The sequence below is a fragment of the Acinonyx jubatus genome, chromosome B3, assembly GCF_027475565.1.
Source record: "Acinonyx jubatus isolate Ajub_Pintada_27869175 chromosome B3, VMU_Ajub_asm_v1.0, whole genome shotgun sequence".
In the NCBI taxonomy this organism is placed as follows: domain Eukaryota; kingdom Metazoa; phylum Chordata; class Mammalia; order Carnivora; family Felidae; genus Acinonyx; species Acinonyx jubatus.
Window position 1 is genome coordinate 68,486,709 of NC_069386.1, and position 18,100 is coordinate 68,504,808.

An 18,100-nucleotide genomic window follows, 5' to 3' on the forward strand; every position below is an offset into this window, starting at 1 on the left:
GTTATGCAACTTGTGATGGAGTCATGGTTTCAGTGCAGGCAGGCTAACTCTAGAGTCTGTGTTCTAAACCACTGTGCTACACTACCCCTCTCTATCAGGGTCTAATGAGCAGCTGAGAGCTTCTTTGTAGGAGAGAAATAAGAAGGCATGGGTGATCTGTGGAAATAGGAAGAAACAGCTCATTCATTTATTCATTTGTTCCTAGGCTTAATTGGTTATTTTCTCAAGCTCAATTGCTATTCCATATAGTTCATGAAATCCATTCAATTTTCTTACTTTCTAACCAATTGTCCCAGTTTAGTACTTAGATGATGGCTCTGTTCATTAACTCTGCAGTCAATTTATGGCTTCATTGGTATTACTGAATGATTTTCCTTCGTCACATAAAGAACAAGAGTGATATTTCTGTCTATGGATTTACTGTGCAGTGAGCAAGATAGAGACCATCTTTACTCACAAGAGAATCTGTATCTTTACTCACAAGAGAATCTCCTCAAAGATCGCATACTAAACACCTGAAATGTTCTGTTACCTAATCAAGGCTAGGAAAATCACACCAACCATGTGCTATTTTGCTACGAACTGAAATTGCTTCCATTGACACAAGTATTCAACTTGCTATAAACTCTAGAACCTCCTAATTTTTCTATGGTTTGATACTTATTTCTGGTTGGTTGTTTATCTGTAGGTAAATGTAGAGTACAATGGACATTCCTAAAGACATAGTTTTGCTTAAGTCTCAAGTTCCTAATTAAGTACTTGCTCTTTTTGAAGACATCTTGAAACAAAGGAGAGGCTTGATGTACCATGGAGACCCATAGTCTCCTGGGACGCTCAAATCAGGAAAACAGGAGAGGACAGCTCTAGTCAGAGGCCGGGGCAGCCGGAAAGGGGTAAACTAGGCACACAGGGGGTCTTGGGGCTATTCTCTACTAGACAGTTTATTTTTCTGTGAGTATATATGAGGTTGACATGAACTGTTAGTGATTGCAAGGAGGTCTCCATCCAGTCTCTACCATTGTAAGCAAATGTGCTGCACATTGTCCCTTTCTTGATAGCCAGGGAAGTACCTACCTCATCTCAGACACAGAAGGTGTTTGTTCTCTGTGTACTTCATTCCCAAGTAAATAAAAACCTCGGATGATGACATGACATAATGTAGTCTCTGTAGAATATATTATTACTTATATCCAGAACTGTTAATTAACAACTTTACCTACCAGAATAGAAACTTTTGCAGCGATTAATGTCCAGGACAATTGTGACGTTTGGTTAAATTTGGGATTTCTAAGATCAACGTATATATTATGCATATCTTGGCTATCCCTTATATCATTTTTATTTTTATCTCCTTTTCAACTTTCTTAGGGTTCTTTTCCTTATAATTTTGCTCTTTCCCTGTCTCCTCTTTTCCCCATTTTTCTTATTTAAAAATACTTCATGTTTTGAAATTCTCCTTGAGTCAGGTCTCAGCTTAAATGAGTTTCCCAGGGAAACCTTCTAATGCCCAGATTAGATTAGGTAGCCCTATTCAAAGTATTCATAGCTCATACAATCAGTTTACTCATTAACTAATGGTGTGAATGGAATCATGTTTATTGTTTAATGTTTGTCCTCCTCTCTGCCATTAAAGTTGATGAGAGCAGGGACATATTTGCTTCTTTCATTGCTAAATCCCCAGGGCTGGCACTCAGTAGTAGGTGTCAGTAGTTAATTGTTACCTTTCTGAAGATTTAAAAAAAAATCTCCTGCTTTTTTTTTCTATTTCATCAGATACCTCATATATATTTATGTACAATACAGAATGTTAAACCTGAAAGAGACTGTCAATGGATATGTGAATATGTCATCTAATTTTCTACCCTTTCCCCTTAATTGAAACATGAGAGACCTAAGGCTCAGGTACATGAAATGACTTCCACATGGTTACATCAGATACAGGTGACAAAATTAGGACCCTCAGTCCAAATCTCCTTCCCTATATTACATTGATTCCCCTCCCGCATTCTCCTTTTTGTTAATCCAAGTATCTAATAAGTAAAGAGAAAATCTGTCCAAGATAAAGCAAATGTTTCTCTTCTATTTAGTTCAGTCCAAATATCTTAAGTTTTCAAAGCATCATTTGGGGATGACTTAAAGATATTTTTTGGGGGGCCTGGGTGGCTCAGTCGGTTAAGTGTCCGACTTTGGCTCAGGTCATGATCTCATGGTTTGTGAGTTTGAGGTCCTGCATTTGAGGCCCTGCATTGACAGCACTTGAGCTTGCTTTGGTTTCTCTGTTTCCCTCTCTCTCTGCCCCTCCCCTGCGTTCTCTCTCTCAAAAATAAATAAATAAATATTTAAAAAATGAAAGTATTTTTGAAGTATAGGAAACAGCTAAGTGATAAAGTTTTTTTTTTTTAATCATTTAACACTAGTGGGCCAGGTATACATAAAGACATCAACCTTGAAGGTGCACTTTTCCTTGGACTCACACTGTTATGATGGAAAGGAGGAAAAGGGAGGACAAGGATAGTACCTGGCATGCTAGAATAATCTGATATGGCATTCATAATCCCATAGATCTCTGAGGTGGATCTGGTTAGCAGGCAAATAGTCTTCTCTTCCCTTAACAATACCTGAACCTTCCTAAGACAATACAACTTGCTTAGAGAAAAACCCTTCACCCAGAGAAGGAAGAAGGGATTTGAAAAAGCCATCTTGAGCAGAAAGAATTATTAGTAGGACCATAGGTATTTCAGAGAGGTTATTAGCCTTATAGCCAAGGGTGTTGCTATTAAAAAAGTTCTCATTCTCAGATGCAGATGAGTAGTTAGTGGAGAGTGCTTGTATGGGATTGTGATGTCTTAATAGGATATCACTTGCAAGAACCAGGGAGGCATCATTTTTTATTCAGTCCTAGTTTTTACATTAATAGACTGCTGCTTTGTATTCTTCTTTTTAAAAAAGAATGGGTGAAAAAAAAGAATGTGGTTTAGAAAATATATGGAGAATAAGTAGAGATGTGCAATGCAATAACAGAAAAGATGAAAACAGGTTTTAAAATGTTTTGTTTATTCAAATGGAAGAGTTGAAGCTAAAGAGTGAACAAGAGACATTTAAACAGAACTGATCCCTTGTTCTCAATGTATACATAACACAAGTGAGACAGTCAGTTTGTTACATAAATGGAAAACCAATTACGTGGTATAAAAAGATTTGGTCTTGATATGATTTTAAAAGCACTAACTAGCTACTTGAATTTAATGTTTCAGGGATTGACTTTTCTGGAAAGAAAAGATGGTTACATGACCATAGGCAGCCCTTGAAACGTGAAAGATTTAATCTCTTGTTTTGTTAATAACCACGGCTGGAATATATTTTGAGGGGGCTCTGTAGAACGCAATTCTAAAACAAGAAAAAAAATCTGTTTATTATTTTAGCTTTTAAGAGCTCCTGTGTGTTTCAGGAAATAGAATCAATCATTTACTTAAAGAAAATAGTGAACAAAGAGGCTCTTCTCCTCCAAGCAACCTAAGAACACCCCAAAAGTCATTTTAGCTTTCTATATTTCTCCCATCCAAATACTAACCAGGCCTGACCCTGCTTAACTTCTGAGATCTGATGAGATCTGGCACGTTCAGGATGGTGTGGCTATAGACAGCTTTCCATATTTCTTACAAAATCGTAGTTCTAGGTTGGACTGAATCAGTCAAGGCAGATTTGCTTTCCTTTTGTCTTGCTTATGCTTTGTAATCATTGTTTAGAGAATATCTCACCAAATCTTAGATGTTTAAAAAGCAGAGTGGAAGATTCTAATGACCTAAATTCTAAGACAAATTCCAACACTATTTAAAGGAATATAGGGGCGCCTGGGTGGCTTAGTTGGTTAAGAGTCCAACTCTTGATTTTGGCTCAGGTCATGATCTTAGTTTGTGAGATTGAGCCCTGTGTCAGGCTCTGTGCCGTCAGCCTGGAGCCTGCTTGGGATTCTGTCTCTCCCTTTTTCTCTGCCCCTCCCCTGCCCTCTCTCTCTCTCAAAATAAATAAGTAAACTTAAAAACATAAAGGAATACAATAAAATGCAATAATAAACAATATAAAAATCAAAACAACTAGCATCCAAGCAAAAAATTCTCAGGCCTAGGCAACGATGTGGATGGAACTAGAGAGTATTATGCTAAGTGAAATAAGTCAGTCAGAGAAAGACAAACACCATATGATTTCGCTCATGTGGAATTTAAGAAACAAAACAAATGATCGTAGGGGAGAAAAAAAAAGACAAACCAAGAAACAGACTCTTAACTATAGAGAATAAACTGATGGTTAATAGAGGGGAGGTGGGTGGGGGGATGGGTTAAATAGGTGATGGTGATTAAGGATTGTATTTGGTGTGGTGAGCACTGGATGTTGAATGGAAGTGTTGGATCGCTATATTATACACTAACTAACTGAAATTAAAATAACTAACTAAATAAATTTAAAAACAGTAAAAATAATAAAGTAAGTATTAGGGGTTAGTGGTTAAAGGTTTGGGGTTAGGGTTAGGATTAGGGTTAGGGTTAGGATTAGGGTTAAAGTTAGGGATTAGGGTTACGGTTATAGTTAGGGTTAGGGTGTGTGACCCTATGTTTACTGCAGCACTATTTACAGTAGCCAAGATATGGAAGAAACCCAAATATCCATCAACAGATGAATGGATAAAGAAGATGTGTTATATATGGATAGATCTAAAGGGTATTATGCTAAGTGAAATAAGTCAGACAGAGAAAGACAAACACCATATAATTTCACTTACATATGGAATCTAAAAAACAAAACAATTGAACAAACAAGAAACAAAGAAACAAACAAAAGCCCAGACTCTTAAATATAGAGAAGAAACTAGTTGTTGCCAGAGGATTGGCAGGTGAGGGGGGTGGATGAAATAGATAAAGGGCATTGAGAGGTAAAAACTTCCATTTATGAAATAAATAAGTCACGGAGAAAAAAATTACAGCATAAGGCATAAAGTCAATAGCACACTAATAATGTTGTTTGGTGCCAGATGGTGACTACACGTATCTTGGTGAACACTGAGTAATGTGTAGAACTGTTGAATCAATATGTTGTACACCCGAAACTAATAAAACATTGCATGTTAATTATATGTCAATGAAAAATGATTATTTTTGTTTTTTTTAACGTTTATTTATTTTTGAGACAGAGAGAGACAGAGCATGAATGGGGGAGGGTCAGAGAGAGAGAGGGAGACACAGAATCTGAAACAGGCTCTGGGCTCTGAGCTGTCAGCATAGAGCCCAACGCGGGGCTTGAACTCACGGACCGCGAGATCATGACCTGAGCCAAGTCGGCCGCCCAACGACTGAGCCACCCAGGCGCCCCGATTTTTGTTTTTCTTAACAAAAAAAAGGCACAATGGGAATCACAATTCCATCTGGCTATGGGCTTGTGTCCATATCTCCCCCCTTGTATTCACCTTCTGAGCTCTTAGACAAGAAACTGATCTGTGATTTTTGGTCACGTCATCTCTCATTAACCCACGGTGCCCGCAGTTATTTCTAAGAATCCTCAGCTCTCTTCACAAACCACAGCCTACCATGCATAAATTGCTGTTTCCGGTTTCCATATCTTTGCCTGTGCTCCTTCCTTTGACATTGCTTGAAGTGAAGCTATCACACAACTATTACCTTTTTGATAAAGTCTTTTCATACTTCCTGCTCATATCTTACTATTTATCTTCTATGTGGAGTTTTAAATACTATACTTATCCTCTATTTAAAATATCTCTTCACATTTCTCTCACTTCCAGACTATGAATTCTTCGAGGGAGATTCCATATCTCCTCCTCCTCCTTCTCTTTCTTCTGCATAATTATCATCTACAACAGAACTTGGTATATGAAAAACTGAATTAGTGTTTTTAGCTGTTTTGAACTCCATATTTTCACGCTTTTCTCTACCAGTCTGATCAATGGTCTTTGAACATGTAAAGAAAAATATCTTGTCATGAGCAATAATTAGACACTGCAAAAGCCACAGGTGAGACAGAAAATATAACTGTATCTCATAAAAATCCTATAAATATTTATTTGGCAGAGCAATGGGCATTTAGAGGCAAGAATATTTGTGAATTCCTTAGGTAGGTGAATAGGTAGATTTAGGATGGTGTCAAGAACAAGGAGTCTTTAAGTTTTTGGTGGCTCTCTTTCTTGGATTGTCGTATTTTCTAAACCTCAGGATATATGCTTTTCTTTTTTCAACCCGTCCAAATGCATGTATCTAGAAAATAAATATCCGGTTGTGTGTTTGTGTCTGTCTTATATGTATGCATATAGGAGAACAGTAAAGATGATTTTCATTAAAAGGTAATTAAATATTTTTTCATGAATTTTAGGACTTCACCTAAGACCCGAGGTAAAACAAAAACAAAAACAAAAACCAACTAAAAACAACCTGATCAAACTTATTCATGAGGGAGCTCTTCCCCTAGGTGATTCATTAACTGTCTCCTTTTACATTGCTCTGGGAAAATCAGTCTTATTCTGAGACCATTCCCAGCACAGATTGAAAGCATATTGGTCTTCCCTGTGCTGTTTGGTACCATTTTTGACTACCTTCTGTATTGCTAATTAGCTATCTCTTTTCCACTCTGGGGGAATTTCAAATAGCTCCATATGCTAGATGTGATTTTTCTGATGCTGCTATTTCAGGTCTTCTAGAAAACAGGTGGGTGAGAAAGATGAGCAGAACAGATTCAATCAGATTGTTGTTGGCTGAGATATTTTCTGGTAACTAAATCAGAGTTTGAAATCTCCAGTGGTAACTAAATCAGAGTTTGAAATACCCAGTTGCGGTCCAGGAGAAGAGGACACCCAGAAGAGAAAGAGTTGAGAAGAGTAACTGAGTCAACAGGCAGGGTTTGAAAAATAGTCTGCAGGGAATCTATATTGGTCTTTAAACAGGGATAGAGAGGTATTCAGTGTCACGTATCCAAGGGTAAGAAACATGATGCAAAAGAGTCAGGCGCGATCCAGGAGGCACACAGGAGTGTAAATGACATTAGGATGTGCATGGAATATTTAGATTTAGCTCCCGAGTCAGATTAGTTTGGTAGCAGACATCCACTCCAGAGTTGGTTCTAATGTCTGGTTTTGGTTGTAGAACACAACTTCTGAGTGGATCAAGCAAACAGAATTATTCAATTTAGTCAAGCATTTGCCAAAGAAGCAGGAATTGCATGTTCTCTCCTCCTACACTGACCATTTAATTAGTTACTACAAGAAATGACTGACAAGAAAAAATCTGAAGTAATTGCTGAGGTCAAACATTCTATTTAATTTAAAAGGATCACGGTCTTCCTGAACGATTCATAAAACCTTGATATCTGGGTGTTTTGTATATCCATTTTTTTTCATTCAACAAAAATATACTTCTTCAGCTTCTGTTATGTTTTCAACATTAACCAGAATGCTGGGCTTACAGAGAAAAATACACAATTTCTTACCCCCATGAGCTGGACTCCATGGGAATAGAAGATAGAAAGTTACATTGCATTACTGTGCCTGGAGCAGGAAGAGCTGAGAGGTGGAGAGGTAAGTAAGGGAAGAATATTATTTAGGGAAATGTCTCATTAGAAAAGAAATGGGAATAAGGGGGAAATTTGGTTTCAAATTAAAGATCGGCCATTCTCTATGGCAGATGAGGCCTTCTGTCAAATATTTTCTTTTTCTTTTCTTAATGTTTATTTTATTTTTTGAGACAGAGAGAGACAGAGTGGGGGAGGGGCAGAGAGAGAGGGAGACAGAGAATCTGGAGCAGACTTCAGGCTCCGAGCTGTGAGCACAGAACCCGACGTGGGGCTCGAACCCACAAACAGTGAGATCATGACCTGAGCTGAAGTCGGACGCTCAACCGACTGAGCCACCCAGGCGCCCCTCAAATATTTTTTGAGAGGAAAAACTCAGGTCCTTGTGTTTGTGAGATTAGCTTGTCTTTCTAAAGCTTTTTACTGGGTGTGTGGCTAGGGCTCCTTGGAATTTTAAATATGTAAACTACTTTTTCATTCTTTCCTGTATTTTTCCATCTAGTCTCAGAACTTGAGGGAAGCATCATTCTTTGTCCTTTCTCTCTCTCCTACATGATTCTTTTCATCGCTCTTTCTCTATTTCTTACTCCTTTGCTTCATTTTTGTTTTATCATTAAATCCTTTTTTTCTCTCTATCCCTCACCATTGTTCAAGTTCTTCTCTTTGTATGCTTTCTAAATCTTCATCTTCTAAGTTATCTTATTTTAAACAATTAAGTTGACATTACAAAGGAATGAACTCAAATTAATTTAGCAAACACTGACTTCCTAAAACTGACAATTCTGCCCTCTGAAACTGCTAGGATGATGACAGAGATGAATAATGCAGAGGTCCTGCCCTCTAGGGCTTGGGAACACAGGAAACGAGTCATGTACAGTAACTATACTGCAGGGCAAAAGGTACTATGAGAAGTATGAAGTGCTATGGGAAAGAGAGGGAATGAGGTTTCTTTTCCTGCTAGGATAGTGGGGAGGTTTCATGAAATGGGTGGCATTTAAACTGGGCTGTGAAAAACGAGCAACATTTCAAGACAGATGAGGCAGGGTGTTTTATTTGGAGGGGATAGTTTGAAGAAAAGGAGGAAAAGATAGTTTCAGACATGGTGAAGGGTCTGATTTAGCCGAACACAGGGTGAGTTAGTGCTGGAGCCAAAACACAGAGGCCCTAGAATACCAGGGTTGTTCTTTAGTCAATGGGAAGTCTCCAATTTGGAGTAGTAGAGAGGCATAGCTAGTGTTTCCGGAATATTAATTTGCTGTAGAATGGGCAGGGGTGGGCAGAGATTGGGGACCAGGAACACTTAGAATTTTGTAGGACCCTTGTATTTTTTCATCTTCGGCTGGTTAATCCTCACTACTGTATCATCTTGAAGCTCTGGTCTACTGGTTCATTCCCTATTTCTTATTTGGTTTCTCTGCCCTGCTTCCCTGGATCCCACTCCATCCCAACCAGATTCTAGGTAAATCATGGAAAATTTGGATTTTTTTCTTCTTCAAGTAATAAAACTGCAGGATGTTGGACGATTTTTTCCTTGGTTTGGGGCTTTTCTTTTATTTATTTGATCGTGATATGATCAAATGAAAAAAGGGACAGTAATAGGCAGAAATTATTTTATACATCTGTGTGAAAATCTAAAGTTCATGTAACTTATTGACAGTATAGCCACTAAAAGGCAGACCTTCTGATTCTAGTACAGTCCAAATTCACCTGTTTCTACTGTAGTGTTCTTTTCACTATAACAAAAAGACTTATTATAATTTTTCTTTGTATCTTTACAAATTCTTTTCCTTTTCCCTTCCTGACTCAGAACAATACATGGCCCTTTTATTTTGCAAGGCTAAGCCTCCTTATTTTTATTTTTTATTTCATCCATTTCTGCTACTCCAGAGCCTATGGCCAATTACCTCTGGCGGTTAGGCACTTTGATATTCTTCCCCATTTGTTCCTATGAAACTCTCATTTCTGCTGTTTATTTAATCATTAAAAAGTCCTTTTATTTTGGGCTCTCTCCATGTATCCTGGGCAATCTGAGTTCCTCCTTCTAATATTCATTCATTCCATAATTATTTATTGAGCATAACTGATGTGTTACATTCTAGGCACTGGAAATACATTAGTGAAGAATTCCTAGAACGGTCTTCCCTCAAATACCAATTTTCTTATTTTTGATCCCAGAAACACTGAATTAATTCCTATTCTTGATTCCACTGCAACACTATCCACCTTCTGGAATAATCTCATTTCTTGACTTCTAGAGCCTTGAGCCCTCTGGTGTTCTGGAAATTTTCTTTCTCTGTTTTTGGTTCTTTTTTCCAGACTTTAAATCTTGGGCTTTTCTCATATCGTATTTGACCCTTCCTCTAGATACATATATATCTTGTGGCTTCAATGATCATATTCATGCAGATGATTTGTAAGTCACCTCCCTAGCCTTGGCTTCTTTAAAAAAACACTACTTTACATATATAACATTTCTCAACTTAAATCCCCCAAATGGTTCCTTCTCCATCCATCATGGAGTATTTCATCCTCCATAGCCTGGCTTTCCAGGACCTCTGCAATCTGTTTCCCATGTATCTTTACTTTTTATCTCTTATGTTTCTCCTACACAGCTTGCACTGAAGCCAAAAAAGTCATTGCTTTCCCCCCAAAACTGCTTGCTTACTCTCACTTCTGTACCTTTCCATATGCTGTTTCCTCTCTGGAATATCCCTACCCATCTCTTTTGGTTATTTTTTAAAAAGTGTGAAATATTCTACATACAAAAGAGTATATAAACATATGTATACTAAAAATAATAAGGTAAACTCCCGTGCACTTATCACTCAGGTTAAAAGATAATTTTTTGTTTTTTGTTTTTTTTTAAATAGGTGTTATCTACCCTTCTATTAAACTATGAGTAAGCAACCTGCTGTTATTCTAGTGTTTTATCAGTTGGAAGGTAAAGACCTTTTTATTTATTTTTTTATTTATTTATTTTTTTCAACGTTTTTATTTTATTTTTTGGGACAGAGAGAGACAGAGCATGAACGGGGGAGGGGCAGAGAGAGAGGGAGACACAGAATCAGAAACAGGCTTCAGGCTCTGAGCCATCAGCCCAGAGCCCAACGCGGGGTTCGAACTCAGGGGCCGCGAGATCGTGACCTGGCTGAAGTCGGATGCTTAACCGACTGCGCCACCCAGGCGCCCCAAAAGATAGTTTTTTAAGTACCTTATAAAGCTCTTGTGTTTCTCTATTTTTGTTCCCCTACAGTTAACCTCCAGCTGATTTTTGTGTTAAGAATCCCTTGCTTTTTCTTCTCTCTTTTTTTTTTTACCATTTATGTATGCAAATTAGGCAAAAGCAAAAAAAGATCCACATTGTTTAAAAATGAATACTACTGGATACTTAAACCTGGATGTCCACCTTTCACTTCACACTTGGCATGTCTACACTAGAATCCATCATCTCCTGCCCTCCCTGCCACCTGGGTTTCCCTTTAGGGAGGGACTTGCTGCCCAGCTGTGGGGAGTGCCATCAGCAGGCGGCCCTGAGGTCGCACAAGAGCAGCCCACATGTGGTGGATGACTGAGTGAAGGGAGGTACAAGTGCTCAGCTATTTTCACCCCACATGGGGCAATCTGAGCTCACTCCAGAGCTCTCTGTGGTGGGGATTTGTTGGGTCTGCATCATAGTTAGATTTCATTCTTTGCCCAATCCTGCCTTCTCTGACTTCCCTTTAAAGGTGTTAACCACCCATGAGCAACTTGTACCCTAAACTCCACCTCAGCGCTTGCTTTTGGGAACCCAGACTGCTTTACTGCCTTCCTCCCCCTTTTCCTCTTTATAGCAAACTATTTTTATCTATTTTGTATCTAAATCCGTGGGTGACGTTGTCCTAAAGAATTTTTTTTCTCATACCGCCCTGGTCAAATTTTAGTATCGACATTATATTAGTGTCATAAAATGAGGTAGGGAATAAAGTTTTCTCACTTTCTATGCAATGTCAGTAGAATTACAATTATTGGTTCCTTGAAGTTTCGGTAGATTTTGCCATTAAAACCAGTGTTATATTTCTGGGAAGATTTTTTAAATTGGATTTAAATTCCTTAATCTCTTTAGTGCAGTTGTAGGATTATTTATGTTTCCGATTTTATCATTTGTTCCCACAGAAAACAGCACAGTCAAGTAGAATAATAGAGGGAAGATGAACAATGAACAGACTATTTAGAAAGGTGAGGATAAGAGACTCTTAAACACTGAGAACAAACTGAGGGTTGATGGGGGGTGGGAGGGAGGGGAGGATGGGTGAGGGGTTTTAAGGGCACCTGTTGGGATGAGCACTGGGTGTTGTATGGAAACCAATTTGACAATAAATTTCATATTAAAAAAAATTAAAAAAAATCCTATTAAAGAAAAAAAAAAAGAAAGCTGAGGATAGGATTAAAGGAGACCAGTAAGGAGCTGGTGAAGCATCCCAGTTGCTGGGATCTGTAAAGGAAATTATGCTTGTGGGAGAGAGTTGGCCCCATTAAAAAGAAAGGCAGACATTGCAAGCACAAGGTTTGGAGGGGATGGTCAGGAGATTGATATCCTTATCTTTCACTCACTCTTCCTGGCCTCTTGTTTCTTGTTAGTGCCTCTAATTGACCAAAACTAGCCATCAGTGAGAGCAAGGGAGCCCAGTTTATGCAGTCCTTAAAGATCCTTCCCAGAGGTACAGAGCAGGGTGGATGGAGAAGAGGGACAATGAATCTAGAATGTCCAGCATAGTGAATTTTGGTAAGTTATGTTTTACTAGATATTTGCTGCTATGATTAAAATTTTGGAATATGTTGGCCTAAAGTTGTTTATTATAGGCTCTTATTGGGCTTTTAATGTCTGTAACATCTCTACTTAGAGTCCTCTTTTGTTCTTGATATTAGTCCTATGTGCCATCTCTCTTTTTTCCTTGATTACTTTCAGCAGAGGCTTATCAATTTTACTTGTCTTATTAAAGAATAGCTTTGTTTTGGTAGACTTTGTAGATTTTTTGTTTTCTATTTCATTAATTTATACTATATGATTTCCTTTCTTATTCTTTTTGTATGGTGGTTGTATTATCTAGTTTTTAAAGATGGATACTTAGCTCATTAAATTTTAAATTAATTTCAAACCTTTTTTCTTTATCTAACATTAGCAGTTAGACTATGTATTTCCCTCTAACTACTGCTTTAGCTGTATCTTACAGGATTTGGTATAAAATATTTTATAACTCAGTTTAAAACATTTTTTAATTTCCATTGTGATTTCATCTTTGACCCAAGAGTTATTTAAAAATGCATTACCTAATTTCCAAACATATGAAGATTTTCTAGCTGTATTTTGGTTAGTGGTTCCACCTTCATTGCTTTAGGCTAGAATATTATTTTCATGGCAGCAATCTTGAATTTGTTAAGATTTGCTTTATAATATAGCATTTGGTAAAATTTTGTAATATTCTATAAATGCTTGAGTATTCTGCATATATCAGGGACAGGGATCTATATAATTCAATTAGATTAATCATGTTTTTAAACCTTCATATGCTGTCTAACATTTTGTCAGTTTGCCCTATTATTCACTGAAAGAAGTGTATTTCATTCTCCCACTATTGCCACAAATATACAGAATTTCTCTATTTTCATGCTCGCTTTGGCAGCACATATACTAAAATTGGAACAGAATTTCTCTATTTCCTTCTGTAGTTCTGCAAGTTTTGTTTTTCTTCATATGTTTTTGGACATTTTGAAAGTCCTATGGGCTAGTAGAAGCAACAGTTTATTGGCATATAATACTTAGCACCTTCGTTTTCCTTTCACCAAAACTTTATTTAAAGTCCTTTACAGTTCTCTCTTGAAGCGGCTTACTGACATCAGAAGAGAGCCCATGGTGAAATTTTAAATGGAGTCCGTAATAATAAGGGAAATTGGTGGGAGATGGAGTGAGATTAGGACCAATGGATTTAGAGCCTTTTTCATATCTGCTTAGGTGCCACTGTGATCATGATTTGACCAAATGATTAGAGGTGACAGATAATTTTCAAAATTTGTACATTCTTTTAAGTAGGCAACGTGGTGGCTTTGTATTGTGTCAGCTTGGCTAGATTGAGCTACGTCCTCTAGAATTCCTTTTTCTGTATGTTTGCAACTACAATAGGTTATAAGAGAAATTCTTTTGCAATATTTTGAGGTCAAAGTGAAACAGCAGCCATATTTGCCACTCGCACACATTGTCATTTCTTTGCTGGCTTATCTCATTGGTATGAGGCAGGGGCCAGGACTGCAACTGCCACTTGGGATCCTTCTTTGGCTTCTCTGACTTGTGGGCCAGCTGTGTGTTCAGCTTTGTGGTGAAGGCCTTGGTTTCTCAATACATCCACACCATTGAGGTTAGCGGCAAAGAACATTGACACTCATTTTCGTCTGACCTTGGGAACTTTAGCTCTTGCTTGTGGGCTCCAGTTTATTTTTGTTTTACTCCATTTTACACCCATCTTTTCTTCCTGGCTGTGTGTCCCGTGGACTTCAAGCTACAGCATCAGATGCAAAGACAACAGACTTCCAGAGATTGCGATTCACCTTTCATGATTATGTAAGGTCAAATCACTAACAAATCCCTTAGTATTTTATCTCCTAGTTGTTCTGCTTCTCTAATGGAACCTTGACTGATATGGCCTATAATCCCAATTTCTTATTTTTTCCTGTTCTTTCAGGCAAATTTGGAGCCCAAAGTGACTGAAACCATGGGGGGAGGAAATAATTCGGTGGTGTCTGAGATTGTGTTGGTGGGACTCACCAATTCTTTGAAGATGCAGCTTGTCTTATTTCTAGTTTTCTCTGTGTTCTATGTCACAGGTATTTTAGGAAACCTCCTCATTGTGCTCACAGTGATCTCTGACTCCCATTTACACTCCCCTATGTACTTCCTGCTGGCCAACCTCTCTTTTATTGACATGTGGGTTTCCTCCATTGCAGCTCCCAAGATGATTTCTGATCTTTTCAAGGAGAGAAAAGTAATTTCTTTCCAAGGCTGCATTGCTCAGATGTTCTTCATTCATGTTATTGGAGGAACTGAGATGGTTCTGCTCATTGCCATGGCCCTTGACCGTTATGTTGCTATATGCAGGCCTCTTCACTACCTGACCATCATGAACTTCAGAACTTGTATTTTACTCTTGGTGGTGGCCTGGACCATTGGGATCATCCACTCACTGATCCAACTTGTGTTTGTTGTAAACCTGCCACTCTGTGGCCCCAACGAACTGGACAGCTTTTACTGTGATCTTCCTCGATTTATTAGGCTTGTCTGCACAGACACTTACAGATTGGAGCTCATGGTCACTGCCAATAGTGGTTTCATCTCTCTGGGGACTTTTTTCATTTTGGTTATTTCCTATATCTTCACCTTGGTCATTGTTTGGCAACGTTCTTCAGGTGGCTTGTCCAAGGCCCTCTCTACTCTGTCAGCTCACATCACAGTGGTAGTCTTGTTTTTTGGTCCATGTATTTTTGTGTACTCATGGCCATTTCCCACAGTGCCAGTGGATAAGTTCCTTGCCATTTTTGACGTAATTATTACCCCATTTCTGAACCCTGCCATCTATACTTTTAGGAATAAAGAGGTGAAAGTGGCAATGAGGAGAATATTCAGTCAGGTGTCAAGTTTCAGGAAGATGTTTTAAGTAATTTTGATATCAAGAAAGACAAGCATCTCTAACATTCCCTGACTGTACTACAGACATGAATCTGATGAAACACGGCACCATGGATATTCTACTTACTAGTTTAATTAACTCCAGAATTTCTTAATGTATTTTCTGCTCACAACCAAGGAGGATATGATGTGCTTTCTTATGCAATGTGATGGAATAAAAGTATTAATATATGACTATTTCCAAATTTTCTTGTCCCTCCTTTATAAAAGAGATTCTTTACTGGCCTCTTATATCTCTTTTCCAGCTTTGTGTGCTGAGCAGAATCTTCCCTTATCATATTGAGTTTTGGGGTTTGTAATGCAGAATCTGAAGAAAAGTGCTTTGGAAATTTGACAAAATTGAAATTATTAGGGATAGCGTTTTTCTTTTTTTTCTTTTGAGGTCCTATAGTGAGATGTGTGGGAGTAGCTGTAGTGTGTGAAACAAATAGATAAAAGACAAAAAGAGGATTTTAAAGAGATACTGTTGTCTATCTCTTACCTTTTTTTAATTTAATTTTTTTTACTTTTTAAAATACCTCCTTTTTCAGAGAAAGAAGACCATTTCAGTTTTTAAAAATGTTTGTTTATTTATTTTTGAGAGAGAGAGAGAGAGAGAGAGAGAGAGAACATGAGCAGGGGAGGGAGAGAGAGACCCACACAGAATCCAAAGTAGGCTCCAGGCTCTGAGCTCTCAGTGGGGCTTGAACCCATGAACTGTGAGATCATGACCCAAGCCGAAGTCAAACACCTAAGCAACTGAGCCACCCAGGTGCCCCTCTTATCTTTTTTTTTTTTTTTAAATGTTTATGTATTTATTTTGAGAAAGAGAGAGAGAGCACGTACGAATGGGGGAGGGGGAGAGAAAGGGAGAGAGCACTATCAGTGCGGAGCCAATGTGGGACTTGAACTCGAGATCATGACCTGAGCTGAAAATCGAGAGTCTGATGCTTAACCCACTGAGCCACCCAGGTGCCCCTATCTCTTACCTTTCAAAATATACTGCCCTTCATTAAATGAAAACAGAGCTAAAGTTATTTTGAATTATTTTTGTGTTTTTTAGAAATCTTATCAGCCTGAAATTGGATCACTGGATTATGGCTTCTTAGGCTTTTCAACTAGTGCACATGGCAACTATGAACTAAGCCTTATAATTACTTCAGTTCTTTCAAAAACTGTGTTCCTGTATGTTAGGAGATTTAAATGATGGGGGCCAGATAATGGACAAAGACAATGACCTATTTAATAATTCTGTCCTGAGTAGCGCTAATTCTTGCCCTAATTATACTGAAATCATCAGTGATTCCTCAGAGTTAGGTAAACTCTTTTCTTTTTCAGTGACATGGTTACAAGCACACACTCTTGAGCCAGACTGCCTGACTTCAAAACTTAGCTTTGCTTTTTACTAATATACAAATTGCTTTAGCTCTTTATGTCTAAATTCTGTCATCTGTAAAATAGAGGTTAAGTTGAACATTCTGAGATTTCTGATATTTTTTTTGACCTACCAAAATGGCAGTTCCTTATGGCTAAAGGTATCTTCCTCATAAGTTATAAAGATTGAACAAATTAATATTTGTAAAGTGCTTTAAACAATTCTTGGTCTATAATGTTATATATGTGCCTATTCAATAAAAGGAATTAAAACATTAAAACCACTTCTCAGTTTTGATGACCTTCTTTCATGCTGTCCAGAAATTATTTCCTTTCCTCCATTCATCAGACTTTGGTCAAGAAGGTACTCTTTTCCTGGGCTGTCTGGCTGGCTCAGTCGTGGAGCATGCAACTGTTGGTCTTGGGGTTGTAAGCTCGAGCCCCATTCTAGGTGTAGAGATTACTTAAAAAAAAAAAGAATGTACTCTTTTCCTAACAAGACTCTTTTAAATGATAAAATTCCTTGATACTTCAACATGCCACAATTCAATTTACTTTCTACACTTCCTTTTAGATTCAAATTGCCTTCTTAAGAGCTATGCAATAGTTCTATGAAGCTTGTTTTGGTTATCTGTGGTGCTTTTTTAATGTGCCAGAAGAAGTTACCAAGCTGACTAGGTTATGAAAAAATTACATGAATAGAAATGTAATTAATCAAAAAAGGTATTGAATACTAAGTCCCATGCTAGGAACTGTAGAAAATTGTGTTAGGACTATGCAACTTAATTGTAGAGAGGGATGATCCATCTCTGAGGCAAAAAATTATGGTGAGAAAGTAAGCGGTGTGGTAGGGTGGGCAGACTCAACAAAAGGGTTTGAGTAGAGGGAATTCGTGAATTTGTGAATGTTATGGATGGGGCTAGATCCCATGCTGACCAGTCTTCTGAGGTAAGTGCATGCCCTGGGAAGAAGAGAAGCTCATGGAAAGCTCTGGACGCTTTGGGCAGGTTGATATCACAGCATGATGGGGGATGGATACCTACTCCACCTCACTGCCTAACCAGGATTGGTAAAACCTGACAAGATTTGGTTTTGCCAACTTCATTGACCCGTTTTTGCTCTTCTTAGCCATTTTGGACTTTCTGTTGTTTGAATACACCCAGTTCATGGTCTGAGATGTGTACACTGGCCTTTTCTTCCACTTGCAGAGAGCTTTGCCTGGGTATAGGCAGGGCTGGCTCCTTCTCATCATTCAAGTTTCAGCCTGAGTGTCAACCCCAAGAGAAGACTTCCTATCTAAAGTTCCCTCTTGCCTTTCTACTCCAGTCATTCTCTATTAAATGTGTTGTTGAACATCTCCATTTGAATGATTGCTTTCTATTGTTTTATTAATTATTTTTTGTTTCTTAAAAAATTTTTTTTGAGAGACAGTGCGTGCACACAAGTGGGGGAGGGGTAGAGGGAGAA

General features: G+C 38.1%; 1 protein-coding gene across 1 annotated transcript; it reads left to right on the top strand.

The window, feature by feature from the left end:
• Nucleotides 1-12,994: 12,994 nt before the first annotated feature.
• LOC106969848 (olfactory receptor 4F3/4F16/4F29-like) lies at nucleotides 12,995-17,745 on the top strand. Its single transcript, XM_053224216.1, has one exon. It carries the CDS (start codon nucleotides 14,310-14,312, stop codon nucleotides 15,246-15,248), a length of 939 nt encoding a protein of 312 aa, XP_053080191.1. The 5' UTR covers nucleotides 12,995-14,309; the 3' UTR covers nucleotides 15,249-17,745.
• Nucleotides 17,746-18,100: the final 355 nt, after the last annotated feature.

Bases quoted from the DNA above. Each gene is read 5' to 3' on its own strand.
- LOC106969848 (XM_053224216.1), top strand. From the start codon at position 14,310: ATGGGGGGAGGAAATAATTCGGTGGTGTCTGAGATTGTGTTGGTGGGA.